Source organism: Natrix helvetica (genome assembly GCF_964273705.1).
Source record: "Natrix helvetica genome assembly, chromosome: 3".
Classification (NCBI taxonomy): Eukaryota; Metazoa; Chordata; class Lepidosauria; order Squamata; family Natricidae; genus Natrix; species Natrix helvetica.
In genome coordinates, this window is record NC_138549.1 from 106,360,107 (window position 1) to 106,385,296 (window position 25,190).

General features: G+C 40.5%; 1 protein-coding gene across 6 annotated transcripts in view; it reads right to left on the reverse strand.

Annotated features, from left to right (window-relative positions):
• The window catches only part of FGGY (FGGY carbohydrate kinase domain containing), a 228,847-nt gene that overhangs the window by 119,653 nt on the left and 84,004 nt on the right, over positions 1–25,190 (reverse strand). For all 6 annotated transcript variants that reach the window (XM_081946309.1, XM_081946311.1, XM_081946310.1 and 3 more), the window contains exon 6: positions 10,412–10,527. In XM_081946309.1, the coding sequence (XP_081802435.1) occupies positions 10,412–10,527 (116 nt within the window). The remainder of the gene's footprint in view (positions 1–10,411; positions 10,528–25,190) is intronic.

Here is a 25,190-nt window from a genome sequence, read left to right on the forward strand (position 1 = left end):
CACATTCATAAGTCTTGGAAAGGCTGTTCCTTCCTACAAATGGATATTAGAAGACAGTATCTAATTAATACAGAGCTTTAGTAGAACATGCAACTAGCTGATTTAAGTCTAGAGAAGAGCAACTACCGGCTTTCATCCAAAACCATAAGAGAAATGAAGTTCCTAATAAAGATCTTGCTACAATACATACAAGAATATGGAATATAGAATGCAAATCCTTCTCTCCTAATTATTTAGGTCACTGTCATCACTGTGTATTCCTTCAAACAATTCAGGTGTTCAGGTATGATCTTAGTGACATGAAACCAGGGGCCATGTTTTAAATTTATTATTATTATTTATTTATTATTAGCGTTTATATACCGCCCCCTCTCCCGAAAGGGACTCGGGGCGGTGTACAGTCCGTATTAAAATACAACAGATTAAAACGTAGAAATAACTATATAAATACATGTATAAGAGGAGGGTAAAATATGCCAAACTGTACAGCTAATAAATAAATCAATACAAAAGTTTAAAATATCAAGTTAAATTTAAAACAATATCCCTCTAAAAACCAGTAAGAATGTGTATGCCAGGAGGTAGACGTTAAAATTATGCCAAACCAGCCAGTCGGAACAGGTGTGTCTTCAGTTTCTGTCGCAAGGAGCGGAGGTCAGTAGTGGTTCTAATATCGGGGGGGAGGTCATTCCAGAGGGTTGGGCCCATCACAGAGAAGGCCCTACTCCTTGGTGTCGCCCGTTGGCATTGCCTCGTGGACGGCACCAGGAGAAGGCCCTCCCTGTGAGAGCGGATTGGCCGCAGGGATGTATGTGGGAGGATGCGATCCCGCAGGTAACTAGGCCCTATGCCATGGAGCGCTTTAAAGATGGTGATCAGAACCTTGAAACGCACCCGAAAGACCACAGGTAGCCAGTGCAGCTCGCGCAGGAGAGGTGTTACGTGGGAGTACCTAGTACTCCCCATGACTACCCGCGCGGCTGCGTTCTGGACTAGCTGCAGTCTTCGGGCGCGTCCCAAGGGAAGCCCCATGTAGAGAGCGTTACAGTAGTCCAGGCGAGACGTCACCAGTGCATGAGTGACTGTGCGTAGGGCATCATGGTCCAGAAGGGGGCGCAATTGGCGCACCAGGCGAACCTGGTGGAACGCCCCCCTTGCCACGGCTGCCACATGATCATCCATTGACAGCCGGGCGTCTAGGAGGACGCCCAAATTGCGTGCCCGTTCCACAGGGGGCAATTGTTCACCCCCTATGGCCAGTGATGGAATCAACTGGCTGAACCGAGGCGCCGGTAGCCACAGCCACTCAGTCTTGGAGGGGTTGAGTTTGAGTCTGTTGTCCCCCCATCCAGACCCCAACGGCTTCCAAATACCGGGACATCACTTCGACAGCCTCGTTGGGGTGGCTTGGGGTTGAGATGTACAACTGCGTACAGATGGTACTCAACCCCAAAACCACGGATGATCTCACCCAGCGGCTTCACGTATGCGTTGAACAGAAGGGGCGAGAGGACCGACCCCTGCGGCACCCCACAAGAGAGTGGCCTCGGGGTTGACCTCTGCCCCCCAGTCAACACATATTGCATCCGGCCGGAGAGGTAGGAGCCGAACCACCGTAATACGGTGCCTCCGACTCCCATCCCCTCCAGCCGGCGCAGTAGGATACCATGGTCGATGGTATCAAAAGCCGCCGAGAGGTCTAATAGGACCAGGATAGAGGAGCAACCTCTATCTCTGGCCCTCCAGAGATCATCCACCAACGCGACCAAGGCTGTCTCGGTGCTGTGCCCGGGTCGGAAGCCGGACTGGCGTGGGTCTAGATATACGGATTCGTCGAGGTGACGTGGAAATTGCTGCGCCACCACATTCTCAACAACCTTCGCTAAAAAGGGGAGGTTGGAGACTGGACGATAATTAGCTAGCTCCGTTGGGTCAAGTGAAGGCCTCTTGAGCAGGGGCCTCACCACCGCCTCTTTCAAGGCAGTCGGTAAGGAACCCTCGCTCAATGAGGCGTTCACCAGGCCCAGAAGCCAGCCTCGCGTCACCTCCCAGGATGCCAGTATCAACCAGGAGGGGCACGGGTCCATTGAACATGTGGTGGGTCGCAGCCGTCCACGCAACCCGTCTAAATCCTCGGGGGCAACAGAGTCAAACTCCTCCCAGAGTGGGCTCACAAGACTCACTGATGTCGGCTCGTCCGGTCCACTGAGGGGGGCCCATCCGCTCCGGATCTGAGCGACTTTGTCTTGCAGATATTCCCCAAACTCCTCTGCTCTTCCCTGCAAGGGTGCCTCCCGCGTCTCCTGCGACAGGAGAGAGCAGGTCACCCTAAACAGGGCGGCAGGGTGGTTATCCGCAGACGCAATGAGAGCGGCACAATGTCTACGTTTGGCCGCTCTCAATGCCACAAGGTAGGTCCGTAAATAGGCTCTTACCTGTGTTCGGTCAGATTCAGAGCGTGAGGACCTCCACCTGCTCTCTAGACGTCTCCTATGGCGCTTCATCACCCTAAGCTCCTCGGTATACCAGGGAGCCCGGGTGGGTCGTTGCCGTAGGAGAGGTCGCAGAGGTGCAACCCGGTCCAAGGCCCCCGCCGTCGCCCTATTCCAGGCGTCGACTAGGTCCTCCGACCGAGCGCGGGTCAGGGCTACAGGTAAAGGCCCAAGCTCCGTCTGGAACCTGTCCGGTTCCATCAAGTGCTTGGGGCGGTACCAGCTTGAACAAACTGGCTCCGCCTCCTCGCGGTGGAGGGTAGCGCCAGGGAAGTCCAGCCGGAGACATGAGTGATCTGACCATGACAGGGGCGTAATCTCTAAATCCCCTATTCCCAGATCACTCGTCCACTGCTCAGATACAAAGATAAGGTCCAGTGTGTGGCCGCCTTCGTGTGTGGGGCCCTGAATTAGTTGGGTCAGGCCCATGGCTGTCATGGAAGCCATGAACTCCCGAGCCACCTCGGACGCTGCTCCCGTCGACGGCAGGTTGAAATCCCCCATAACCAGAAGTTTGGGTATCTCAATCGCCGTCTCCGAGACCAGCTCGAGGAGCTCGGGCAGGGCCGCTGACTTATAGCGAGGAGCCAAGTATACAATCAGCAGACCCCACTGCCTCCCTGGGCCCCATTTCATACCCAGCGACTCACACCCGGGTATCTGAGGAACAGTGAACTCCCTCGGCTCCAGACAATCCCGTATAACTACCGCCACCCCACCACCCTTACCCAGGGCCCGAGGCTGATGGAATGCACGGAAACCCGGTGGGCACATTTCCACGAGGGGTAAACCCCCCTCGTGACCCAACCAGGTCTCCGTTATCCCTGCAAGGTCCAGCTCCCCCTCCGAGATCAGCTCATTAATGAGGGGGGCCTTGTTGGTCACGGACCTTGCATTGCAGAGCATCAGCCTCAGGCCCTGGCTCTGTAGTTCCCGACCACCTAGGCTGCGGGGGTTGGTACAAACGACCGGGCGTAGCCAGCAGCCACGGTCTCCCAACCGACCTTGCGATCTTTTCTTGTCCTCGCATCCCCCCCTCCCCGCGACCGTTGTAATAAAACAACCCTCTACTGGAATAACTTGTTAAAGACTCTTAAGCTGAGCATCCATTGTACCAGAATCCATATCAACTTATTAGTTCTGTCCCTAAGATCTCTACCTAGAAGATGTCTTTCACCAGACATCTAGATATTTATTCCCCAGGATAAAAACATTCTACCAAAGCATATAATTCCCCTGCCATCACATGTCCTTGTAGGAGATCTACCCCTCTCACTTGGAATCTAGGTGGGGTTGGAATTCCTGAAATAAACTTTTTAAAAAATGTTTTTAATTGATGTTTCCAAATCTACGTAGTTTTGGGGTATGTGGTAGCCAACACTGGAGTAACCAACAGTAATGAAAAGATTTTTATTTTAAGAAAAGTAACAATCCAAAAATGTTAAGAAATATGTAGCTGCTCATGGTGAGATCTGCTTAAAAAGCTAGCCATCAAAAGAAAAAAGAGAGAGAAAATTGAAACATGAAAACCAGAACCTTCTGTGTTGATTATAATGTACCTTCCTTCCTTCTTATACTTTGGTGAATCAGGGAGGTATTCGTATGAGACATTTCTAAATATTATTATGTTTCCCAGGATGTCGTAAAGAACCTTTCAATGTAAATAATGGCTCTTGCATATTTCTGTCAAGTTTACCTTTCTACTACTCTATATTTATCAAGAAGTCAGTTAAGGCTGAAGCCTAATATCAGCTGTTTGTAGATGCAAGGTAATATCTACATTTCATCCATGCCATGTCCTCTTTGTGTGAGGGAAGAAAAAAGATTGACTTGCCAGATTTCATCCACCTCCAGCATTTCTTCTTAACCCTGATTTTATTTATATATTAATTTACCTCTGTTTTTCAAAAACTCTGTACTGCATTTATTTTTATTCTTCTGTCTCTATGTGGTCTTATCCAAATAAACAGCAACACCAGAGACCTTGTCTGATCTTGAAAAAAATTAAACTGGTGCACTTTGTTGGGAGATTATAAGAAAACCCAGGGCGAAAGGTTAGAGAGAGAATTTGGAAATATACCAGAAGAAGGCAGTGGCAAAACACTTACTGTTTCCAACAGAATTACATGAATATGCTATCTAATTACCAAGAATTGAACTTGATTCAAGGGGGTGTTTACCAATTAGTTTCTACAGTTTTAATCATAATCTGTTTGAGTTATATTTCTGAACAGAAATACAGGGATCCTCAACTTATGACCACTATTGGAAACAGAACTTCTGTTGCTAAGGAAGACAGTTGTTAAGTTAGTTGCACTCAACTTTATAAGCTCTTTTGCTGTGGTCATTAAACTAATCACATCATCGTTAAGCAATTCTGGCTTTTCCTATTGAAAGTTGCTTATTGGAAGCCAGCCAGAGAGGGGATCAACTTATTTTGCAACGCACCAGAGAGCAGGACAAGAAACAATGGATGGAAAGTAATTAAGAAGAGAAGCAACCTGGAATTAAGGACAGTGAGAACAATCAACCAGTGGAACAGCTTGCCTTCAGATGTTGTAGGTGCTTTGTCATTGGAGATTTTAAAGAAATGACTGGACCGCCACCTGTCTGAAATGGTATAGGGTGTCCTGCTTGAGCAGGAGATTGATTAGAAGATCTCAAAAGACCCTTCCAGCTCTATTCTGATTGAGATAGAAAATTAGAAATAATGACCGGGTGACCCCTGTCACTGAAACCTTCATAAATACATGCTAGCCAAACTACTGGATGTTGATCATATAACCATGGAGAGGCTGTAACAATCGTAAGTATGAGGACTGGTTGTAAGTAACTTTTTTCAGCACAACTGTAATTTCAAACAGTCGTTAAACAAATGGCTATTCAGTCCAGGACTATCTGTATATATAAATCTGATACATAAAAAGCAAAGCATGGACGATCAACCAGTGTCAACAGAGCTTTTGGTGAGGCAGGAGGGGCTTCACTTAATGTCTTCTGAATAGGTTTGGTTGGCTTTGCAAAATGGAGGTTTCTCATTCTGAGGTAAATATAGTTAACCACTGAAGCTCCTGAGGTAATAGTACTTTAATTTCAATTGTACAGTAGTGTACGTTTTACGGTTGAGCAGTTCCACAAATGTCTGAATTCAACTGAACTTTCCAACACAAAAGGAAATTATTGAGTGGTGATGTTGGATGATGCCAAGTGAAAATAAAACATAGAAACTACGCATGAATAGAAATCCAGCATATCTTAGTTATTCAGGAAAAACTAAGCCATACAGTTTGACATCCAATGGTTATTCAAGCAGGCCACTACACAAGCTTTTAAAATTTTATCTGCTCCCTGCTGCATTATTACTGAGCCCCAGAAAGCCTCTCTGAATGATTTGTGTTCCATCTAGAAAGAAGGTAATGAATCACAAGGGGAGAGAATCACCCATTGAACTCTGCACCCATAGGGAATACCAAAATGCTGTACTGGGACAACTGGAGAAAAAGACAGCTTGAATCTATTTTGCTCTTGCATCCAACAACTTGTTCTCAAATTCTCTGAAGTATACATAAAGACATGAATTACTTGTATGTTGTGCCCATTTTGTATGCATCCAACTACACAAATCTTTGGAATCAAATTGTAGTAGAAAAAAAATCTGCCACAACATTCCATATTATGTAGTAAGATAAAATGAACCAGCAAAATACAAAAATCAGAGTTAGCAATAAAAATTAATGGAATCTACTGCTCACATTTGTTTATTCGTTTACAATTTAAATGTAGAAGATTTCTCTTCAAAATACTTAATTATCATTTCCACATCGTACAACTGTTGCTTATTACATGCCATATCCTAGTTTTATTATCTCAAACTATCAATTATATAAAGGAATTTCTTATTTGCACATATAGGTTTAGTAACTTAAAATGGAAAGCACTTTCCTTGTCCTTGAAATGAACAATATAAATATTGTATTCAAACTGTAGCTTGAGCGTCATAAATTATTTAAGCTTTAAAAAAAATTATCCTCCACAGGGCAAGTTGGCCATTAGGGTGCTCAAATTTCTGCTAAAACATATAAGTAGTATCCTTTTAGCGTGGAAAGAAATAATTGCCAAAAGGTAATTGCTATTAGGATTGCAGTTAGGCAGAGGAGGGAAAAATCGAAAGACCAATATTTAAGAGCATCTATAAAATTGCAAAAAAAAAGGGGGGGGGAGGGGTCAAAAACCTCAAGGCTATCACATGAAGAATTTGGGTTTTTTTTGATCCAGCACTGAAGCTTTCAGTTGCTTTCTATTGGGGGTTATTAGAGCTGTTCAAAATCAAATTCTTCCCCAATTGGCAAGATCATTGACATAGCATTAAACTTTTCAATAAGGAATACCTATGACTATTTCTTTTTAAAAAGGGAAAAACAATAAAAGACATTGAATCATTTTATATTTTAATAATGTTTTAAACTTCCTTTACATATAATAAATAGATTATAAATTGTAATTGGATGCATGAGCTTAGGTATGATTTTATATTTTGTCAATGACTGGAATCATTAGTTGAAGAAGGATTCAACACAGCAACTCAATATGTCTTTAAATGTTCTAAACCCAGTCTGACAAAGATTTGTCAAAGGAAAAAATATATTTAAAAGCTCATATTTGGGCTAAACTTTCGTTCAAAAGTCTTCCATGATTCAATGGTTTCAATATAACCTCTAAGGAAAGATCTCCAAATATCTTCTCTTCCACTATTATGAATGCTCCTTTAACTCTGATACTGAATAAATCCAAAATTCACAAAACTGTTGGCTTGAATCTTGGAAACAATTCAAAGATCATGTTAATAAGATGCCGAGTTATTCAGAGAATGCTGGTGTGCCATGAAATACAGTTTAAGAAACACAGTATTAGATGACATCAGAGAACACAGCCAAAACCTTATGTTCTCCTATGAAAGTAACCTGGAGCATTTGGACTAGAGGACCTCCAAGGTCCCTTCCAACTCTGCTATTGTACTGTATTGTATTTAAGGAATCCCCGTTTAACAGCCATTGTTTGTACTTTCAACAGACAGGGATTTTTTTCCTCCACTTTTGAAAATGGAAAAATAGGTGAAGCAGAATAATAGAGTTGGAAGGGACCTTGGAGGTCTTCTAGTCCATCCCCTGCCAAGGCAGGAAACTGTATACCATTTCAGACAAATGGTTTTCCAATCTCTTCTTTAAAACCTCCAGTATTGGAGCATCTGCAACCTCTGGAGGCAAGTCATTTCACTGATTAATTATTCGAACTGTCAAGAAATTTCTCCCTAATTCCAGGTTGCTTCTCTCCAGGATTAGTTTCTATCCATTGCTTCTTGTCCTGCTGTCAGGTGCCTTGAGAATAGGTTGACTCCTCTTCTTTGTGGCAGCCGATCAAATATTGAAAGACTGCTATCATGTCACCCCTAGCCCTTCTTTTCATTAAACTAGACATGCCAAATTCCTACAACCATGCTTTCATATGTTTCAGCCTCCAGTCCCAAAACTGTAGATTTTAAGTGAACAAACTCAGGAAACAGATTCTAATTTATATTCCAAAGAGAGGGCGGCCTGACAAAGTGGACTCAACACACAGATCAAGATTCCTTGTGAACAATTTGGACAGAAGTACTTTCTTATGAATAAATCTATCACAATGCCTTTCCAAACGACTTTAAGACCTATCTGCAATTTCTAAAGCAGGAAATATACAATACAATTCTCTTTACTTTTAGGGCAAAGTCTGCTAAAGCATGCAAATTTCCTCTTCTCTGACAAAGACTTTACTATATGATGTTACTCTTTATTAGTGGTACAATAAATGAAGAACAGCCTATACAAAAAATTTAATGTAATGTAAATAAAAAAGTAGCATACAAAAGTTATTGAATACAAGAAACCTTCGTACATTTATTACCGATATCTTCTGATTTCCATTTATTTTAGAAAATTACACTACAGCTGAAAAATAAAATCTAAATGATTAACTATGAAGGGTATTTTAAAATAAGTATTTTTTTTAAATGTATGCTAATGTTCCCATTCATGTCATGGCTGTTTAGCATAGCAATTAAAAGCCCATTAAGTGAACAAGGAAAATTGATTACAATTAGTCGGGAAAAATTTCGCCAAATGAGCATTACAGTCTTAAATGGAAATCCATTTTAAGTACTGTGCAGTTAATGAGATTAACGCTGTCATTAAACTTTGGCTCAAATTGGTAAAATAATTATACTTGAGTTCACAAAGCATGTTAAATTATATCAGCTTAATCACATTTTTAAAATCCAGATTTTTTTTTACTAGAAACAGCAGGAGGTATACCAATCCAAATCAAATACCCTTCTGTACTATGTAGAGTGAGCAATCTGTGATTCACATAATTGTTTTGGAGAGCAGTACAGAAGGGTGCATGATGACAAAATGACAAAGTAGATTGTGTGTCTTTGTTACTTAGCCTTTATGCACATGGTTCTAGTCTTTTTTCTTTCTTTTTTGGATTTTGTATACGCTTCTGTGCCTGCGCGAGCACGAGCACGAGCACGAGCGAATCGGTAGTAAACCGGTTAGCAACCCACCACTGATAATACCTAACACTTGACCGGAACTTGGCTGTAAATTAGAATCATAATATAGGGTCATGTTTAATGAATGCCAAGAAAAATATCAATTTAGCATGGTTGTATTCTGATTTTCCCTTGAAAATGGTGTACATAGTAACTAGAAATTCCTTGATTTATCTTTTGACTGACCGAGAGAAAAAACTGGATTAAGATATCAACCATGAGCAACATCCCATAGGGTGGAGTTTTTCGATGTTTACTGCTCCCTTGACTCTCCTCTGTAGGCATCTCTGTCAACTACCATTTTAAGACTTGAATAGCTTCCTTAAATCTCAGTACTTGAAGATTTTACTCACAGTTAGAATTTGTTTGCTGAAAAAAAGAGGAACAGACCAAATATTCCAATCTCTCAGTGGCAAGCTTAACCATTTTGATAGAACTTGCTGTTCAGTCACAGTTAGTTATCTGTTGTAGGTGCAGAATTGACAATTTGTGACCTTGTAACACACACCAATGGGCCTTCGCTGTGGTAGTCCCTGCCTGAAACTCACAAAACCTTGATAATAAAGTGTCCATTTGACCTCTGTTTTCGTTTATTTTACCATGAATAAATATTGGATGCTTTGTTTTGTTTTTCCCCACCATGTTTAAATGAATCTTGGTTAACATTGCTTCATTACAGAGACAGTATAATGTAGCAGTTAAGGTACCAAAGTAGGGAGACCTTGGTTTCGTTCTGCCCTGAACTACAAAAACTTACATCATGTCCTTGGGTCACTTCCTTTCTCTCTGGCCAACCTCATAGGGTTCTTGTGGTGGTGAAAATAGGAGTGAGCTATGTATATTCATACTTCCTTGAGAAAATTTAATGCTTCTAAAATAGATTTACTTTTTAGAGATGTACTTGCAGTACATCACTAAAGACATTAAGCCAGAATAAGTCTTATTACACATGTTAACCCTCTCCCTTTTCTTAATCCAAGCATAACTTATGAGTTACATCTACATCAGTTCTTGGGAAAACAAAAGCTAAAAAGAGGAAACAAAAAGTTTAACCAGATTCTAGTTAGGTACACAGATTTTGTAACGTAAGTATCCATTGTCATAATTTAGACAGAAAGATTCCAGCAATTTTCCACCACAAAATGTAGAATACAGTATACAATGTTACAACCGAAACTGTTTAGGGATACAACTCTTTTCTCAAATAAAGTTCCCAAAGTACATAATTATAATAGTAAGCATAGCTTTCCATTACATTTGAATTGACTCTTATCTAGCCTTAATATTTCTTACTGAATCCAACAGTTTAAAAGAATTCAATACTGTACATTACCGATTTTTGAATATTTATTTGCCATCAGATCTTCTAATCCAATTGATTTCCAAAAACTATCATCCCAGCCAGTTTCTGAGGAGAATGTCCATTTACATACAAGTGTACACAAAGATCTGTTGAGAAAAAGATACAACTTAATTACAAAATATGATATGGTATTATAATATCACGATATTCTTATTATCAAAATTGATAATCTAGACCCAATTATTAAACAATTATTTCTATGGATCATGTTAGTCAAAAAATAAAACAAAACCAGCCTCACATTATTGTGATTCAAACTCTGCCTTTTCATACATGCATATATCGTTATACACATAATAAATTATATATAAATATAACAACAATGCTGTAATCCTAACTCTAAATTTGCCATTTTCCAACAAAGGATTTTTAAATTATTTATAATTATTAAACTAAAATACATGAAGATGCCCGATTCCATTTACTTAGGTTTTTTAATCAATAAAATGTTTCTTGTCCACTACAGATATTACTTAACCTAACAGAACTAGCATTCACTGCATTATTACCAGTTATCTGCAGCAGGAATTTGTATATCTTTAAGATCAACAGCATTTCATGACGCTTTGGCTCTGCATCTTATTTTTTCCATTCACATGAGCATCTAAAGACACCCCCTTTAAATGTCTCAAAAATGAGCTTTGTTTAAAGCCCCACTTTATTCTACAAACAATAATAATTCAGAATATCAGGAGATTTTTGACAACACTATCCTAATTTTTGATAGTCTGATAGCAAATTTCACTATATTGATTCCTGGTATGGAATGAGAATTGTAACAGCCATGCCTGTACTAATAGCTTTCGAGCATAAAAGACAAGTGAAATTAATTTAAAAAAAAAAACCTTATAAAAAGGACAGAATGAGGGGACCCCACATTTCAGTCTTGAGCTAAAAACGTCCTTCTTTATCAGAAAGCACAGAACACTAATCAGTACTATGGCACCATGGCTAACATAAATTAGCATCAGATTTAGTGTCTTAAAAACTTGAAAACAATAGGAATAACAATCCTTGTGAGTTAAAGATCATACTGTCAGAAAAACTGGAGCATTAGCATACTTAAAGGTCACAGAATTTAATTGCAATAATTAATGTTATTGTGTTTCATCTTTACAATGAAGTAAAAAAATTGATGGTAGATTATGTCCATAAACTACAGATGATGTCTAATACCAATTTATAATGCCTTGGTAAGGCCATACTTGGAATACTGCATTCAGTTTTGGTTGCAAAGATGTAAAAAAGATGTGGAGACTCTAGAATAGACTGCAGAGAAGAGCAGAGAAAAGATGATTAGGGACTGGAGGCTAAAACATATGAAGAACGGTTGCAGGAACTGCGTATGTCTAGTTTAATGAAAAGGAAGACTAGGGGAGACATGATAGCAGTGTTCCAATATCTCAGAGATTGCCACAAAGAAGAGGGAGTCAAAATATTCTCCAAAGCACCTGAGGGTAGAACAAGAAGCAATGGGTGGAAACTAATCAAGGAGAGAAGCAATTTAGAACTGAGGAGAAACTTCCTGACAGTTAGAACAATTAATCAGTGGAACAGCTTGCCTCCAGAAGTTGTGAAAGACCCAACACTGGAAGTCTTTAAGAAGATGTTGGATAGCCATCTGTCTAGAACAGTATAGGGTTTCCTGCTTAGGCAGGGGGGTGGACAAGAAGACCTCCAAGGTCCCTTCCAACTCTGCTATTGTATTGTACTGTATGCTGCCCATTACCCCAATTTAAAACAACTTTTTTTAAATACTTGTCTTTCTCCAGCTTGCCATTGGAGCTTCATCATATATATTGTCATTCTAAGTATTCTAAGAATACTTAGAAATTAGGTGCTTATAGAAGTATCAGCTAGTGGTTCCCACATGGTACAAAACTATCCACCTTAGTTGGTAACAAATGAAAAAAAACACAGTAGACAGGAGTGAGAACTTTTTCATTGTGCTATACTTTAAAACAACCAATTTTTTACAAAAAGAGTTTTTCAAAGAATTTGTTCAAATTGTGAAGTAGCACTTCTGAAACCGAGAACGTTACAAAGTGTGATAGTGGTGACCAAGGATGGTCACAGGATCTACCAAATTTCTAGGGAGGAGTTGCTCTGACTCTCTTCCTCCCACTCAAACTCTTTTGGTTTTTGTCCTCTGGAATGCAGCCCCTCCCTCCTGAGAATCCAGACTACATTCCACCATAGGTTCACTCAATGGTGCTTCTTCTTGGCCCTTTCCCCAAACATTACTGGCTATTATGCTATACCAGTGATGGTTAACCTTTTCGGCACTGAGTGCTAAAACTGGAGAGTGCATGCGCCGGAGTGCCAGAACCCGGAAGAGAGCAGCTGGCCAGTGCGCATGCATGCAGCGGCCAGATGCTCTTCCAGATTCCGGCACGCGCATGCACGCTGGCCAGCTGCTCTTTTCTGGGTTCCAGCACGCGCATGCGCACCAGCCAGCTGCTCTCTCCTGGGTTCTGGCACGTGCATGCTGGAACCCTGAAGACTGCCAGAACCCAGAAGAGAGCAGTTGACGGATGTGCATGTGCACCGGACCAGCTGGCCAGTGCATGCGTGCAATGGAACCCGGAAGAGCAGCTGGCGACAGTGCATGTGTCCACAGAGAGGGCTCTGTGTGCCACCTCTGGCACAGGTGCCATAGATTCGCCATCACAGTGCTATACTGTGAAGCTATGTAATCTTTAGCTACAGTAACGTCATAAACATTTCACACAAAAAGAACTTTAATCATAATAGGATTGGGCTTATTATGGTCACCAAACCTCAGGAGCACTCAAACAAGAGAAAGGTATGTTAAAAACAAGGAGCACTATCCATTGCAGGAGCAAATTTGAGCCAGATATATGGCTGCCTAGGTAAAACCAAATCCCCTGGATAGAGAGAAGGGACACAATCACATTTTGGACTCGGTTATCCCTATTCCACTGTATCACTCTTTGAAAGCTGCCCTTTTAGAACGAAGTAAGAAAATGGGGGAAGGAATTAGGCTGGAGGGAACTGAACCAGCCAAGGAAAGGCTCCAAAAATTAAGTTGAGCTGAAGGGAAAGGTACCAAAAATTATCAGTAAACATCACAAAACATCACATTTTGTCAGCTAAACTTCAAAACAGTAGTTTGAGAGATATAAATCTTCTATTGCCTTTTAGTAAGAAAATATTGTTCATATACCAACATAAACAATTTATGTTGCTCTTGTTATTTAGATTTATATCCCTTTTATCCAGGAGACAATTCAGGGGAACTCTGTCTTTGTTTTCTTCCAGGTTCTTCCAAGCAGAAGGAGTTTCCATCGTTCAGAGTGGATAAATCTGATTTTCCGCAGATGGAATCTAACATATATCTCACAATACCACATTGGCACTAACTGTCAAAGTGGCTTTAATATATACTCAACTTGAAATTGCTTCAAATGAAGAACACACTCATTTCAAACAATATCAATTTTGTAACTTTTACAGCAAGCAAAGTCAATGGGGGGAAGCCAGATTTGATTAACAACAATGTGATTCATTTAACAACGGCAGTGATTCTTTTAACAATCATGGCAAAAAAAGCTTGTAAAATCAGGTGTGGCTCACTTAACAACCGCCTTGATTAGCAATGGAAATCCTGATCCTAAATGTGGTTATAAGTCAAGGATAACATTATGTGTATTACACTATAAACTAATATTCAAATTATATTATACCATAAATTCAGATGTTGTATGTGATTTATCATAAAAAACACATGTCTTACACACTGATAATTTCTGTAAAATGGAAGTTGCCTTACAAAAGCTGGAGAAGTACAAAATCATTAAATTAACAGCATTCCCTTCTACATATTAATATACAAAATGCAAATCATGCTCCAGCTTGAACAATTTTCAAGCTCCTCTGATTTAAAGATTAACTCTGAGTAAATATAACTTTGACTTACTCCATTTTTAAAAACAACAGACCGAATTGTCTTTATTATTTACATCTACAAAAGCTTCAGCCTTCATATGGAAGTCTGTAGCAGAGTTTACAAAAGAAACCTCAATAGTCTGTACTCAAAACAAAATGTGTATGTTTTATGAGTTATGTACAACACAGAATGGTCTGGTTTGGGTCTAGCATGAATCAAAAGAAGGTCATTTTGAGTGGAACTGATTCAAACATTCTGTGCTGCTTTGGGTGATGTGATTAGAGGTTGTCTTAGCTCTTGTAATTGCAATGATATAGTTTGGATTTTCCTTCCTTGGCCAGCAAAACAGGAAAAATGGGTCATGTCCTGGGTAAAACTGCCTTAGGTAGAGTAGGGTCAACAAGAAATGGACCAAAGCAGTAGGGGCTTTTTAGAAACACATGACAAAAAAGGGTGCGATACTGGATCTTACGATTTCCCCCTCATATCATGCCACTGACTGCTTACCTTGAAGATAAACCACACTTTTTTTTTCTAATAAAGACTCCTTTAGTAAAGTTCAATTTCATGTCTGTGAGTTTAACTATATACATGCCCTTCAAAACGGATGGAACATAAATACACAAAGTCACTAGTGCAATATTGGTTTGGTCCTGCTGATTTTGTGAGGGCACATTTGAGGATTCTGGTGATCTTAAGATTCAGGGTAGCCTTTATGACTGCAATGGATCTTCTCCGGTAACATTGCACTGCAAACTAGGGCATACAAAACCTTTGCCAGACCAATTCTCGAATACAGCTTGTCTGTCTGGAATCCACACTGTATATCGGACATCAATACAACTGAGCGAGTCCAAAGGTATTTCACGAGAAGAGTCCTCCACTCCTCTGCTCACAATAGAATACTTTATGTCACCAGGCTTGAAACTTTTGGCTTGGACAACCTACAACTACGCCGCCTAAGGTCTGACCTAAGCGCAGTACACAAAATTGTCTGTTACAATATCCTACCTGTCAATGACTATTTCAGCTTCAACTGCAATAATACACGGGCGAACAACTAATACAAACTCATGGTAAACCGCTCCAAACTTGACTGCAGAAAATATGACTTCAGCAACAGAGTGGTCAATGCCTGGAATGCACCACCTGACTCTGTTGTTACATCCTCAAACCCCCTAACTTTAACCTTAAACTGTCTACCAGGGACCTCACCCTATTCCTAAAAGGTCTGTAAGGGGGCATGTATTAAGCGCATCAGCGTGCCTACCATCCCTGTCCTACTGTCCCCACTTATTCGTACTCATTTCCTGTGTTCATGTCCATGTTTATAACTATACTTGTTATCTCGAACATGCTTGACAAACTAACTAAATAAATAAATCTTTAAAAGAACTTTGAAAGGTCTGTTTATCAGCAAAAAAAAAATAGGTAGGCAGTACATACTCCGATTCACCAAGCATAAAAATTGTCGTCAACCCCCCCCCTCAAATTCTTTGGTTTGCTTGTATCGGTCTTCCCAGGTAAACCAGACATGAAACAGGACTAGATGACTAATTCTAGTTCGTTGTAAGGCTACATTAACACAATCCTGCAAGTCTGAAGGTATACACTTCCCACAGTCACTTTTAACTGTGTGATCCATTAGGGCAGGTCTTTCCTAATTTTCTTTCTCTGATTATTAAGTCACTGGGGGCTTCTGACTCTCCTGTCTGATTGTTTCGTGGGCAACATCTCTTCCCCTCTTTCCCTAAGGTCATTCATACATTTAATTAGAGACTGACTACTTGAACATTGACTGTTTTGGAGTTAGTTTTAAGTGCAGTTGAAATCAGTGGTGAGTTACGGCCGGTACGCCCCAGTACAGGCGCCTGCTGGGAGCACCAGATACCGTTCTGGTACGGTGCTCCGACGGGCCCGCCCGCCTGCCCATTGTCCTTACTTGTATTTGACCCAATGGGGCCATTTGCGAATGCGCATGAAGCGTACAGCGCCTGCGCCGTGCTCCACCGAACAGCTGGACCATTGCGGGTGGTGGGTACGCATGTGCAGGCAGTGCACGTGTACAGCCCTGTCGCAGTGTACTGGTTGCGACGGGATCCGGAACCCACCACTGGTTGAAATAAATAAAAAAAGAATAATTCTGAATAGTTTCCTCATTGCCTTCTATGAATTAAATTGAGCCTTTTTTATTTATGGGGATATCAGAACACATTGATAATAAAAGAGAATGCAAATGATGGCAATCAGACAGGAAAATATATTTTTCCCATATGGCATAGCTCCTTCCTTCCTCCCTCCCTCTCTCCCTCCCTCCCTCCCTTCATCTCCTTCTTTTAATGTTCTTATTCTACCAGAAAGAAATTGAAACTTTTTCTTGCAAGGCGACCAGAAAGAGAAACAAAAGCGATTAAAAAGTAATTTTAAAAAACATAAAGTAAATCTGCAGAAAAATCTTTAAATACAAAGCTGGAAACAGATGCCCCATGTTTCTGTCTGCAAAATAGTTTTAAATATATACAACTTAGATTGATAAAAGGTTTCCTTTAAAAAATGTTTTAAAGAAACCCCATTTGTATTGATGGACAGATTGGAATTAATTTTCTGCCAGAATATCCTCCTGCCTCAGGGGTGGTCCTTGATTTGAAAGGGATGTGGGAGAGTTTAAGAGTTATGATGATTTCAAAAAGTGAACAATTATGGGGACTACAGAAGTCAGAAAGACAATGAAAAAATTATGACAATAAAAATACTAATGGAAGCATTTTAAGAATCAGGAGATAGTAGCCACAATATTAACAATTTCAGTAATAATGTTTGCTTAGACTATGTCTAAAAGATGTCATTGAAAAAAATGTAAGATGTAAAAATTTTATCTGACAAATTTGAGATGGTATCGAAAGTGGATTTACTACTGACAAAAGAAATATTTAGAAGAGGATGTTTCACTGAATCTACGAAAGAATTTATCTACCTGAGAATTTAAAATTTAAAAGAGAAATACAAATGACAAACGAAGAGAGTGGATATTTTTTTCATATTGGATTTACAAGAGAGGCTTATAAAAAGCCTTTAAAAACTGTGTGATGGAACAAATGAGAAATGAAAATAAATCAAATCCTATAACAATATTTGAACAAAGTAAGTATTGTTAGAAGTTAAAGGAATATAAAGTTGGCTTATTTAAACAAGGTTAAAATAAAATAAGTTGTTAATTCTGGCTATTCTTCATGGACATTTTGCTGATCCTAGGACTGAAAGAGTATGTTTTAAGGATTTGCTTATATATGAGAGATAAGATGTGAGATGGAGAGATAAATGTTTGTAACTTTAGAGTGTGAAGAATGACTAAATTTGTTGTGATGAACATTGGAAATCACTTCATGTATTTCTTTTCTCTTTATTATATTCTTTTCTCTTTTTTCTTTCTTTTAGCATGTACATTTTATTCTTTCTCTCTATTCTTTTTTCTTTCTGTAGGTATTAAGTCCCCCCTCCAGGACCACGATGGTTCAGCCATTTAAAACACTGAGCTGATAGCTCAGGTTCAAGAGCTGAGCACTACGCAACAGGATGAGTTCCCGTTATTCGCCTCCTAATCTAGCAGTTTAAAAACAGGCAATGCAAATAAATAGGTACCACTTCGGTGGGAAGCTAACAGCATTCCATGCACCACAGCATATAATCATGCTGGCCACATGACCATGGAAATGTCTTCAGCCAATGCTGGGTCCCTCAGCTAAGAAATGGAGATGAGCTTTTAAACTTCTAGAGTAGGGCATGACTGGTCAGGTGAAACCTTTATCTTTAAGTACCTCCAAGTTTAGTATTTTGAGAAATATTCATACATTTATTTCATCATATTATTTTAAACAAAGTTCCAGAATACTGATTATATTTCTTTCTCAGGGAATTTTTTCTGCAGGATCTCCAGCAACTTGTAATTTTAATTTTCCACATTTATAAACTTATTTTTTGGATATACTTTCTACGTTCAGTCACTGGCAAGAACAAGGACCTTTAGAATTTATCTGCTCTTTGGTTTTAACTTGAAAGTAATCAGTTCATCCTGGCAAGTATTTCGATCACTTTAAGTGCAGGAGATTAATTAATACCTACACTTCATGCTATTATATATATTTATAGAGAGAGATAGAAAAAGACAAAGAGAAAACATATATTATAGTCAATATTTTTGATAAGAATTATATATTAATAATGGAACAAGAGAATTTTTTTACTGCACTTTCATATTTTTTATGTCCAAAACAAAATATTTTGAGTTCTGGTTCAATGAAACACAGACTACTTAAATACTTAACCAGCCAACTTGTAAATGTCCCATTATGCTGTCATCTGTACCAGCACTGGAGTGCTAATATACTTAATACTAAACCGAACATGTATAATGTCTTTGATTTATTTGTTTCATTGGGTTTTCTTTATCTAGTTTTAAGACTTATGTGGAGAACAAATCATATTTTCATCATTTGGTCTTAAGCCTAAGTTTTTAATTTTTATAAATTCGTACAGGGGTCTAAAGTTTAATCCGATTTTAATTATATTTAATTATATTTATTATTGTTTGTATGGTTTTAATTTGGTACCTGTACACCGCCCCGAGTCCCTCCGGGGAGAGGGGGCGGTCTAGAAATCAAATCAAATAAATAAATAAATAATAAATATGCATTAGAAATATTGAAAACCCAAAAGGGTTCTCAAATTTTTGAGTAATATGATATATACTAAGCCCAATTTCAAGCAAACCTAAACTGCTCTGTTAGACATGGACATTTTCTCTCTCTTATTAGCATGCATCCACGTTAATTTCTCTGAAAGTAGGTTCATACTGGTTCTGGACTTTTTGCTAATGTTTTGTTAGCAGCTACAGATTCACAGGGCAGGGATTTAGTGAACATACACAAGCAACTTCTATGTCAGCCCTAACCCAAATCTGAAGCTTCTTCCGTTTTCCCCCCAAGTTAAAGTTCATGATCTTGCCCCCACACCCACAAGTCCATCACATGATCCAATATTCCACTGCCAGGCTGACAGTTCCACCCATCCAGTTCCGGTCAGGTGGAGAGGTACCAAGACAAAGGATGACCTTGGCAGTCTAGAAAGGAATTTTAGTGTGGCTACTAATATTCTACTCCATACAATCCCCCCTCCCATTTCCGCACCGTCCAGTGCGATCCCACAGGGTTGGCCTCCTCAGGGTGCCGTCGGCCAAACAGTGTCGGCTAGCGACCCCCAGGCCTTCTCCGTTGGACCGCCTTCCCTCTGGAATGAGCTGCCCCTGGATTTTTGCATAATCCCTGACCTCCGGTCCCTCCGACGCGCTCTAAAACATTGACTTTTCCAGCAAGCCGGCCTGGCCTGTTCATTTTATCTAATTTTTAAAATGTTATTGTTATATTAATTGGGTTTGTTTTTGGGATACTTATCTAATTTCCTTTTAACTTTTGTGATGTGTTTTTTAATGTTGTACGCCGCTCTGAGTCCTTTGGGAGAAGGGCGGCATATAAATCCAATAAATCCAAATCCAATCCAATCCACTATAGAAACAGCATAGTAGCATAGAAGTGTGGCAGGCCAAAGATCCAAAAGGAACCTGGCTGCAGGCCTGACCATTCTATTTGCAAACTAACAAAGGAAACAAAAAATATCACTGTACAGCGAGAATGTGATACAGGTAATATTACTAAGTTAAATTATTAGTACAATTATTACTAACATTAATAGCATGAGGGAGGAAAATAATTTTAATGAGGAAATTGAAACCCTCAGGATATATTATTTAACTTCAGAACCTTAAAATTCAAAACAGCTTCCCTTTTTAAAAAAAATGCACGGCAAGGTGATTCATTTCTAGCAGGAGTCAAAGTGGTTAAGTTCTGGGCCAAATAATTTGAAAAATAATGAGGTAAAAACCTGATCTCAGAGAGTTTAAAGGAATGCAGACTACCCGAGGGGGGGAAAGGCACAGCAGTTAAATTTGCTTTTTTCTGCCACCTTTCCAAAGTTCATGTCTAGAATGAAGCTGAACAGCTCTTTTTGAGCTATGGCATTCAGACTTCATGAAAACAGAACACCAGACTTGCATTTCAGTTTAAAAAAAAAGAATTTATCTGACAGTAAATTTTCAGACACAGCTCTCAAAAGTAACAAGATGGATAATGTGAGATACCAACATGTTATATTAACCAACTAATATATGAAAAATACTGACCCACAGCAGTTTCTTTAGGTAAGAAGGCATTTCTATTCAGGGAATTTCAAGGTCTTTCTATATGGGGAATTGGTAAAGGGAGCTTAGTCGCTGAATTAAATTATCCCACTTAGCATTTATCATACATAACAAAGAGGTTTTCGTTTGTTTCAATAACAGCCATGTTGAAGAGGGCAACATTTTACATTGGCTAGGAGTAATTGCTTTTGGCATTTGAAAGAATTATTCATAGGCCGTTCTGCAGAATCTATAAATGGTAGAATTCCTTTTCATGCTGATCATTTCAAGCCAAAGAAAATGCAGAACCTGTATTCCAGAGCAATTTATGTGGGAGACTTTAGAATTCTGCTTTCAGTATAAATTACTTCAGACTGAGGAGTGAAGGGGGCGGGGGGGGGGGAGAGAGAAAACACATCAAAACAAAATCAAAGTATTCATTCCTAAAGTCTCTCTCAACAATTTCATCAAGTATAAATTTCAATTAACGAAAGAATCAGGTGTAGCATTTTGATAAAATTTAATGCATAGTTATTTAGATCATGGGAACAGTTTTCAAATATTTTGAATGGAGCTGCCTCAATCATTGCAATTCACTTGACCGGCTGAAGCTAAAATTAACTGAATAACAGAGTTGGAAGGGACCTTGGAGGTCTTCTAGTTCAACCCCCTGCTCAAGTAGGAAACCCTATGCCATTTCAAACAAATGGTTGTCCAATCTCTTCTTAAAACCCCCGAGGGTTGGATCACCTGCAGTCCCTGGAGGCAAGTGGGAGCATTGATTTTGCCTATCCCCTAATCTAGATTATAAATGTGTAAGGATTTGCTTATATGGTAAATTCTATGCCTATTTATCTAGAATAAAATTGCCATTAACTTACTGGGACTGCTCTATTGCTTTAATGGCATTAGATTTCATAATGCCCCAGAGCTGAAATTAATCATTTTATTAAGTAATGCTGATGATATACTGTTATGATGTGAATGCAATCTGACAATGTTTGGATTAATGTGACACTAATCTTGGGGTTGTTTAATCATAATGCATTCAGTAAATTTCAATTGCTGAACTTGTACAAGGTTGTATATCAAATCAAAGAAAGCATATTATGATTAAACACCAAAAGATAATCACAATCTCTATAAGCACCTTCAGTTAGAATGACTGCTTTGACAATAAAATGTCCTTATTGTTTAGAATGGTTTGTCATTAAAATCTTTAGGATGGCTACTGATAATGTTAGGTTCCATATACATAGGCTTTCATCTCACTCTCAAAAAATAAAGGTGACAAAGAAGGCCAATAAATGTCAGCAAATTAAAAGGTCTGTCATCTATAAAATGATAGGATAAATAATAATAATAATCTGACCTTAGAATCTGCATTTAATAGCAGGCCCTATGCTGACAGTAATAAACACAAATGTAATCTTCTATTTATTCTCCATTGCTTTTATCCTTCTGTACTACTTTTACCAGAACCTATCTCTCGGTTTTAAAGATTAATACATGAGTCTTTAGGAAATGGAGAAGAGAATGCCGGTTATTCTGTTGAATAAGGACTTGGCATCTTTTACTCACTAATAAAAATAGTGAGAAGCCAAGCCACACAGGGTAAAATCACAGCCTCACAGCCAACAACACACACATTCAATTCCTGACTTCATTTTCCTGAAATAGAAAAGTACATACATTTCTCAAATTTCGTACCAAGCCTTCACATACCCCTAGAAGAGCAGGAAATGCAGAGTGCCAATGCTATGCTCAAGGCTGGGGAAGTTAGTCATAGAAAATGAGAAAAAGTGAATTCTTTCATAACACTATATTTCATGTTTTCAAACTAAAATTTACAAGCACTATTCCCTCCCGGTATCATTGAAGGGTCTTTGTTTAATAGTCTAACTTAAGGTGACTTTACTTTATAAAATTAAAGACACTGTGCTTTGGATCAGTGAAACTCCTTCAATTCGGCATGACTTCATGGTTGGCTCAGAGTTCTTTGTGACTGTGGCAGCCAGCCAGCCAGCCTACCCATTACAATTTCTGCCTCCATCTCCTCTTTTCAGTGGTGAACTAGTTCATTTGGTTTTCTAAAGTGAAAAGAATGTATGTTTATCAATCAAGAAGTAATGCACTTTTTTTAAAAAAAAAGCAAATTTATAAATTGTTTCAGATTGCAGGTATTAGTCCTTAAGGACACACAATCCAGATGCTTTGACTGAGATAGAACACTGAGGTGCTACTTCAGCTGATTATATAGGAATTAAACACTGCAAAGGGAAAAAATGGAACAGAACAAATCAGAAAATAATGTAGAAAGTATCTCAAAATCTTCCTGCTTTATATATGCTGCAAAACACTCCACCACAATGGTGATTTATAGCTTTATTCCAGGTTTTCCAAACTTTGGTCACTTTAAAACAAGTGGACTTCAACTCCCAGAATTCCCCAGCCTGCCTGCTGAACTCTGGGAGTTGAAGCCCATATATCTTAAAGCAGCTAAGGTTGAGAAACCCTGAATTAATGGTATGATTCTTTGCAAGTGGCAGTAAAATAATAATAATAATAATAATAATAATAATAATAATAATAATAATAATAATAATAATAAATTTTATTTGATTAGCCGCAACCCTCTCCCGAAGGACTCGGGGCGGCGTACAATCAGAAGGATAAAATACACATAGGACACACATACATACGAAAAAAGGACAATTTCATTTGTGCGTGGAGGAGAGTAGACTTGTAAGTGAAAGACAATAAACACAGCTAAAAACACAATTAAAACACAGTTTAAAATCCCCTTAAATAAAATTGCTAAATTAAAAACCCCTCAGGAGCGTAACGAAGTCATGGTTGAGCCAGGCCAGATATTTGAAAAAGGTGGGTCTTGAGCTTAACACGGAAGGAGCGGAGGTCAGTAGTGGTCCTAATATCCGGGGGGAGGTCATTCCACAGGGCTGGGCCCGCCACAGAGAAGGCTCTGCTCCTAGGCGCCGCCCCATGGCATTGTCTAGTGGACGGCACCTGGAGAAGTCCCTCTCTGTGCGAGCGAATAGGTCGTAGGGATGTGTGGGGCAGAATACGATCCCGCAGGTAACTAGGTCCTGAGCCATGGAGCGCTTTAAAGATCGTAATCAAGACCTTGAAACGCACTCGATAGACCACAGGAAGCCAGTGCAGCTCGCGCAGGTGTGGTGTCACATGGGAGTACCTGGTGCTCCCCATAATCACCCGCGCGGCCGCATTTTGGACCAACTGTAGTCTCCGAATGCATTTCAAGGGAAGCCCCATGTAGAGAGCGTTACAATAGTCCAGGCGAGACGTCACCAGCGCATGGGTGACTGTGCGTAGGGCGTCCCGGTCCAATAGGGGGCGCAATTGGCGCACCAGGCGAACCTGATGGAACGCCCCCCTGGCCACGGCTGTCACATGTTCATCCATGGACAGCCTGGCATCCAGGAGGACGCCCAAATTGCGCGCCCGCTCCACGGGGGCGAGTTGAATGCCCCCAATGGCCAGAGATGGAATTATCTGGTTGAACCGGGGAGCCGGAACCCACAGCCACTCCGTCTTGGAAGGGTTGAGCCTGAGTCGGTTGTCATCCATCCAGACCCGTACGGCTTCCACACACCGGGACATCACTTCGACGGCCTCGTTGGGGTGGTTCGGGGTGGAAATGTACAGCTGAGTATCATCAGCGTACAGGTGGTATCCCACCCCAAAACCACGGATGATCTCACCCAGCGGCTTCATGTATGTGTTGAACAGGAGTGGCGAGAGGACCGACCCCTGCGGCACCCCACAGATAAGGGGGCTTAGGGTCGACCTCTGCTCTCCTGCCAACACACGTTGCGTCCTGCCGGAGAGGTAGGAGCCGAACCACCGCAAGACGGTGCCCCGGATCCCCAACCCCTCCAGTCGGTGCAACAGGATACCATGGTCGATGGTATCAAAAGCCGCCGAGAGGTCTAATAGGACCAGGATAGAGGAACAGCCCCTATCTCTGGCCCTCCAGAGATCATCTACCAACGCGACCAAGGCCGTCTCTGTGCTGTGCCCAGGGCGAAAGCCGGACTGGCGCGGGTCTAGATAATCATTCTCCTCCAGATGTCGTGGAAACTGAGAAGCCACCACACTCTCCACAACCTTCGCCAAAAAGGGAAGGTTGGAGACAGGACGATAATTGACCAGCTCCATAGGGTCCAGGGAAGGCTTCTTGAGCAAGGGTCTCACCACCGCCTCTTTCAAGGTGGCCGGGAGAGACCCCTCACCCAACGAAGCGTTCACTAGGTCCAGGAGCCAGTCGCGTGTAACCTCCCAGGATGCCAGTACAAGCCAGGAGGGACACGGGTCCAACAAACATGTGGTAGGTCGCAGTCGCCCACGCAATCTGTCCAAATCCTCGATGACAACCAAGTCAAACTCCTCCCAAAAAGGTTTCTCAAGACTCGCCACTGGCGTCTCGACTGGGCCACTGAAGGGGACCCAATCCTTCCGGATTTGAGCGACTTTATCCTGCAGATATTTCCCAAACTCCTCTGCCCTGCCCTGTAAAGGGGCCTCCCGTGGCCTCTGAAACAGAAGAGAGCGGGACACCCGAAACAGGG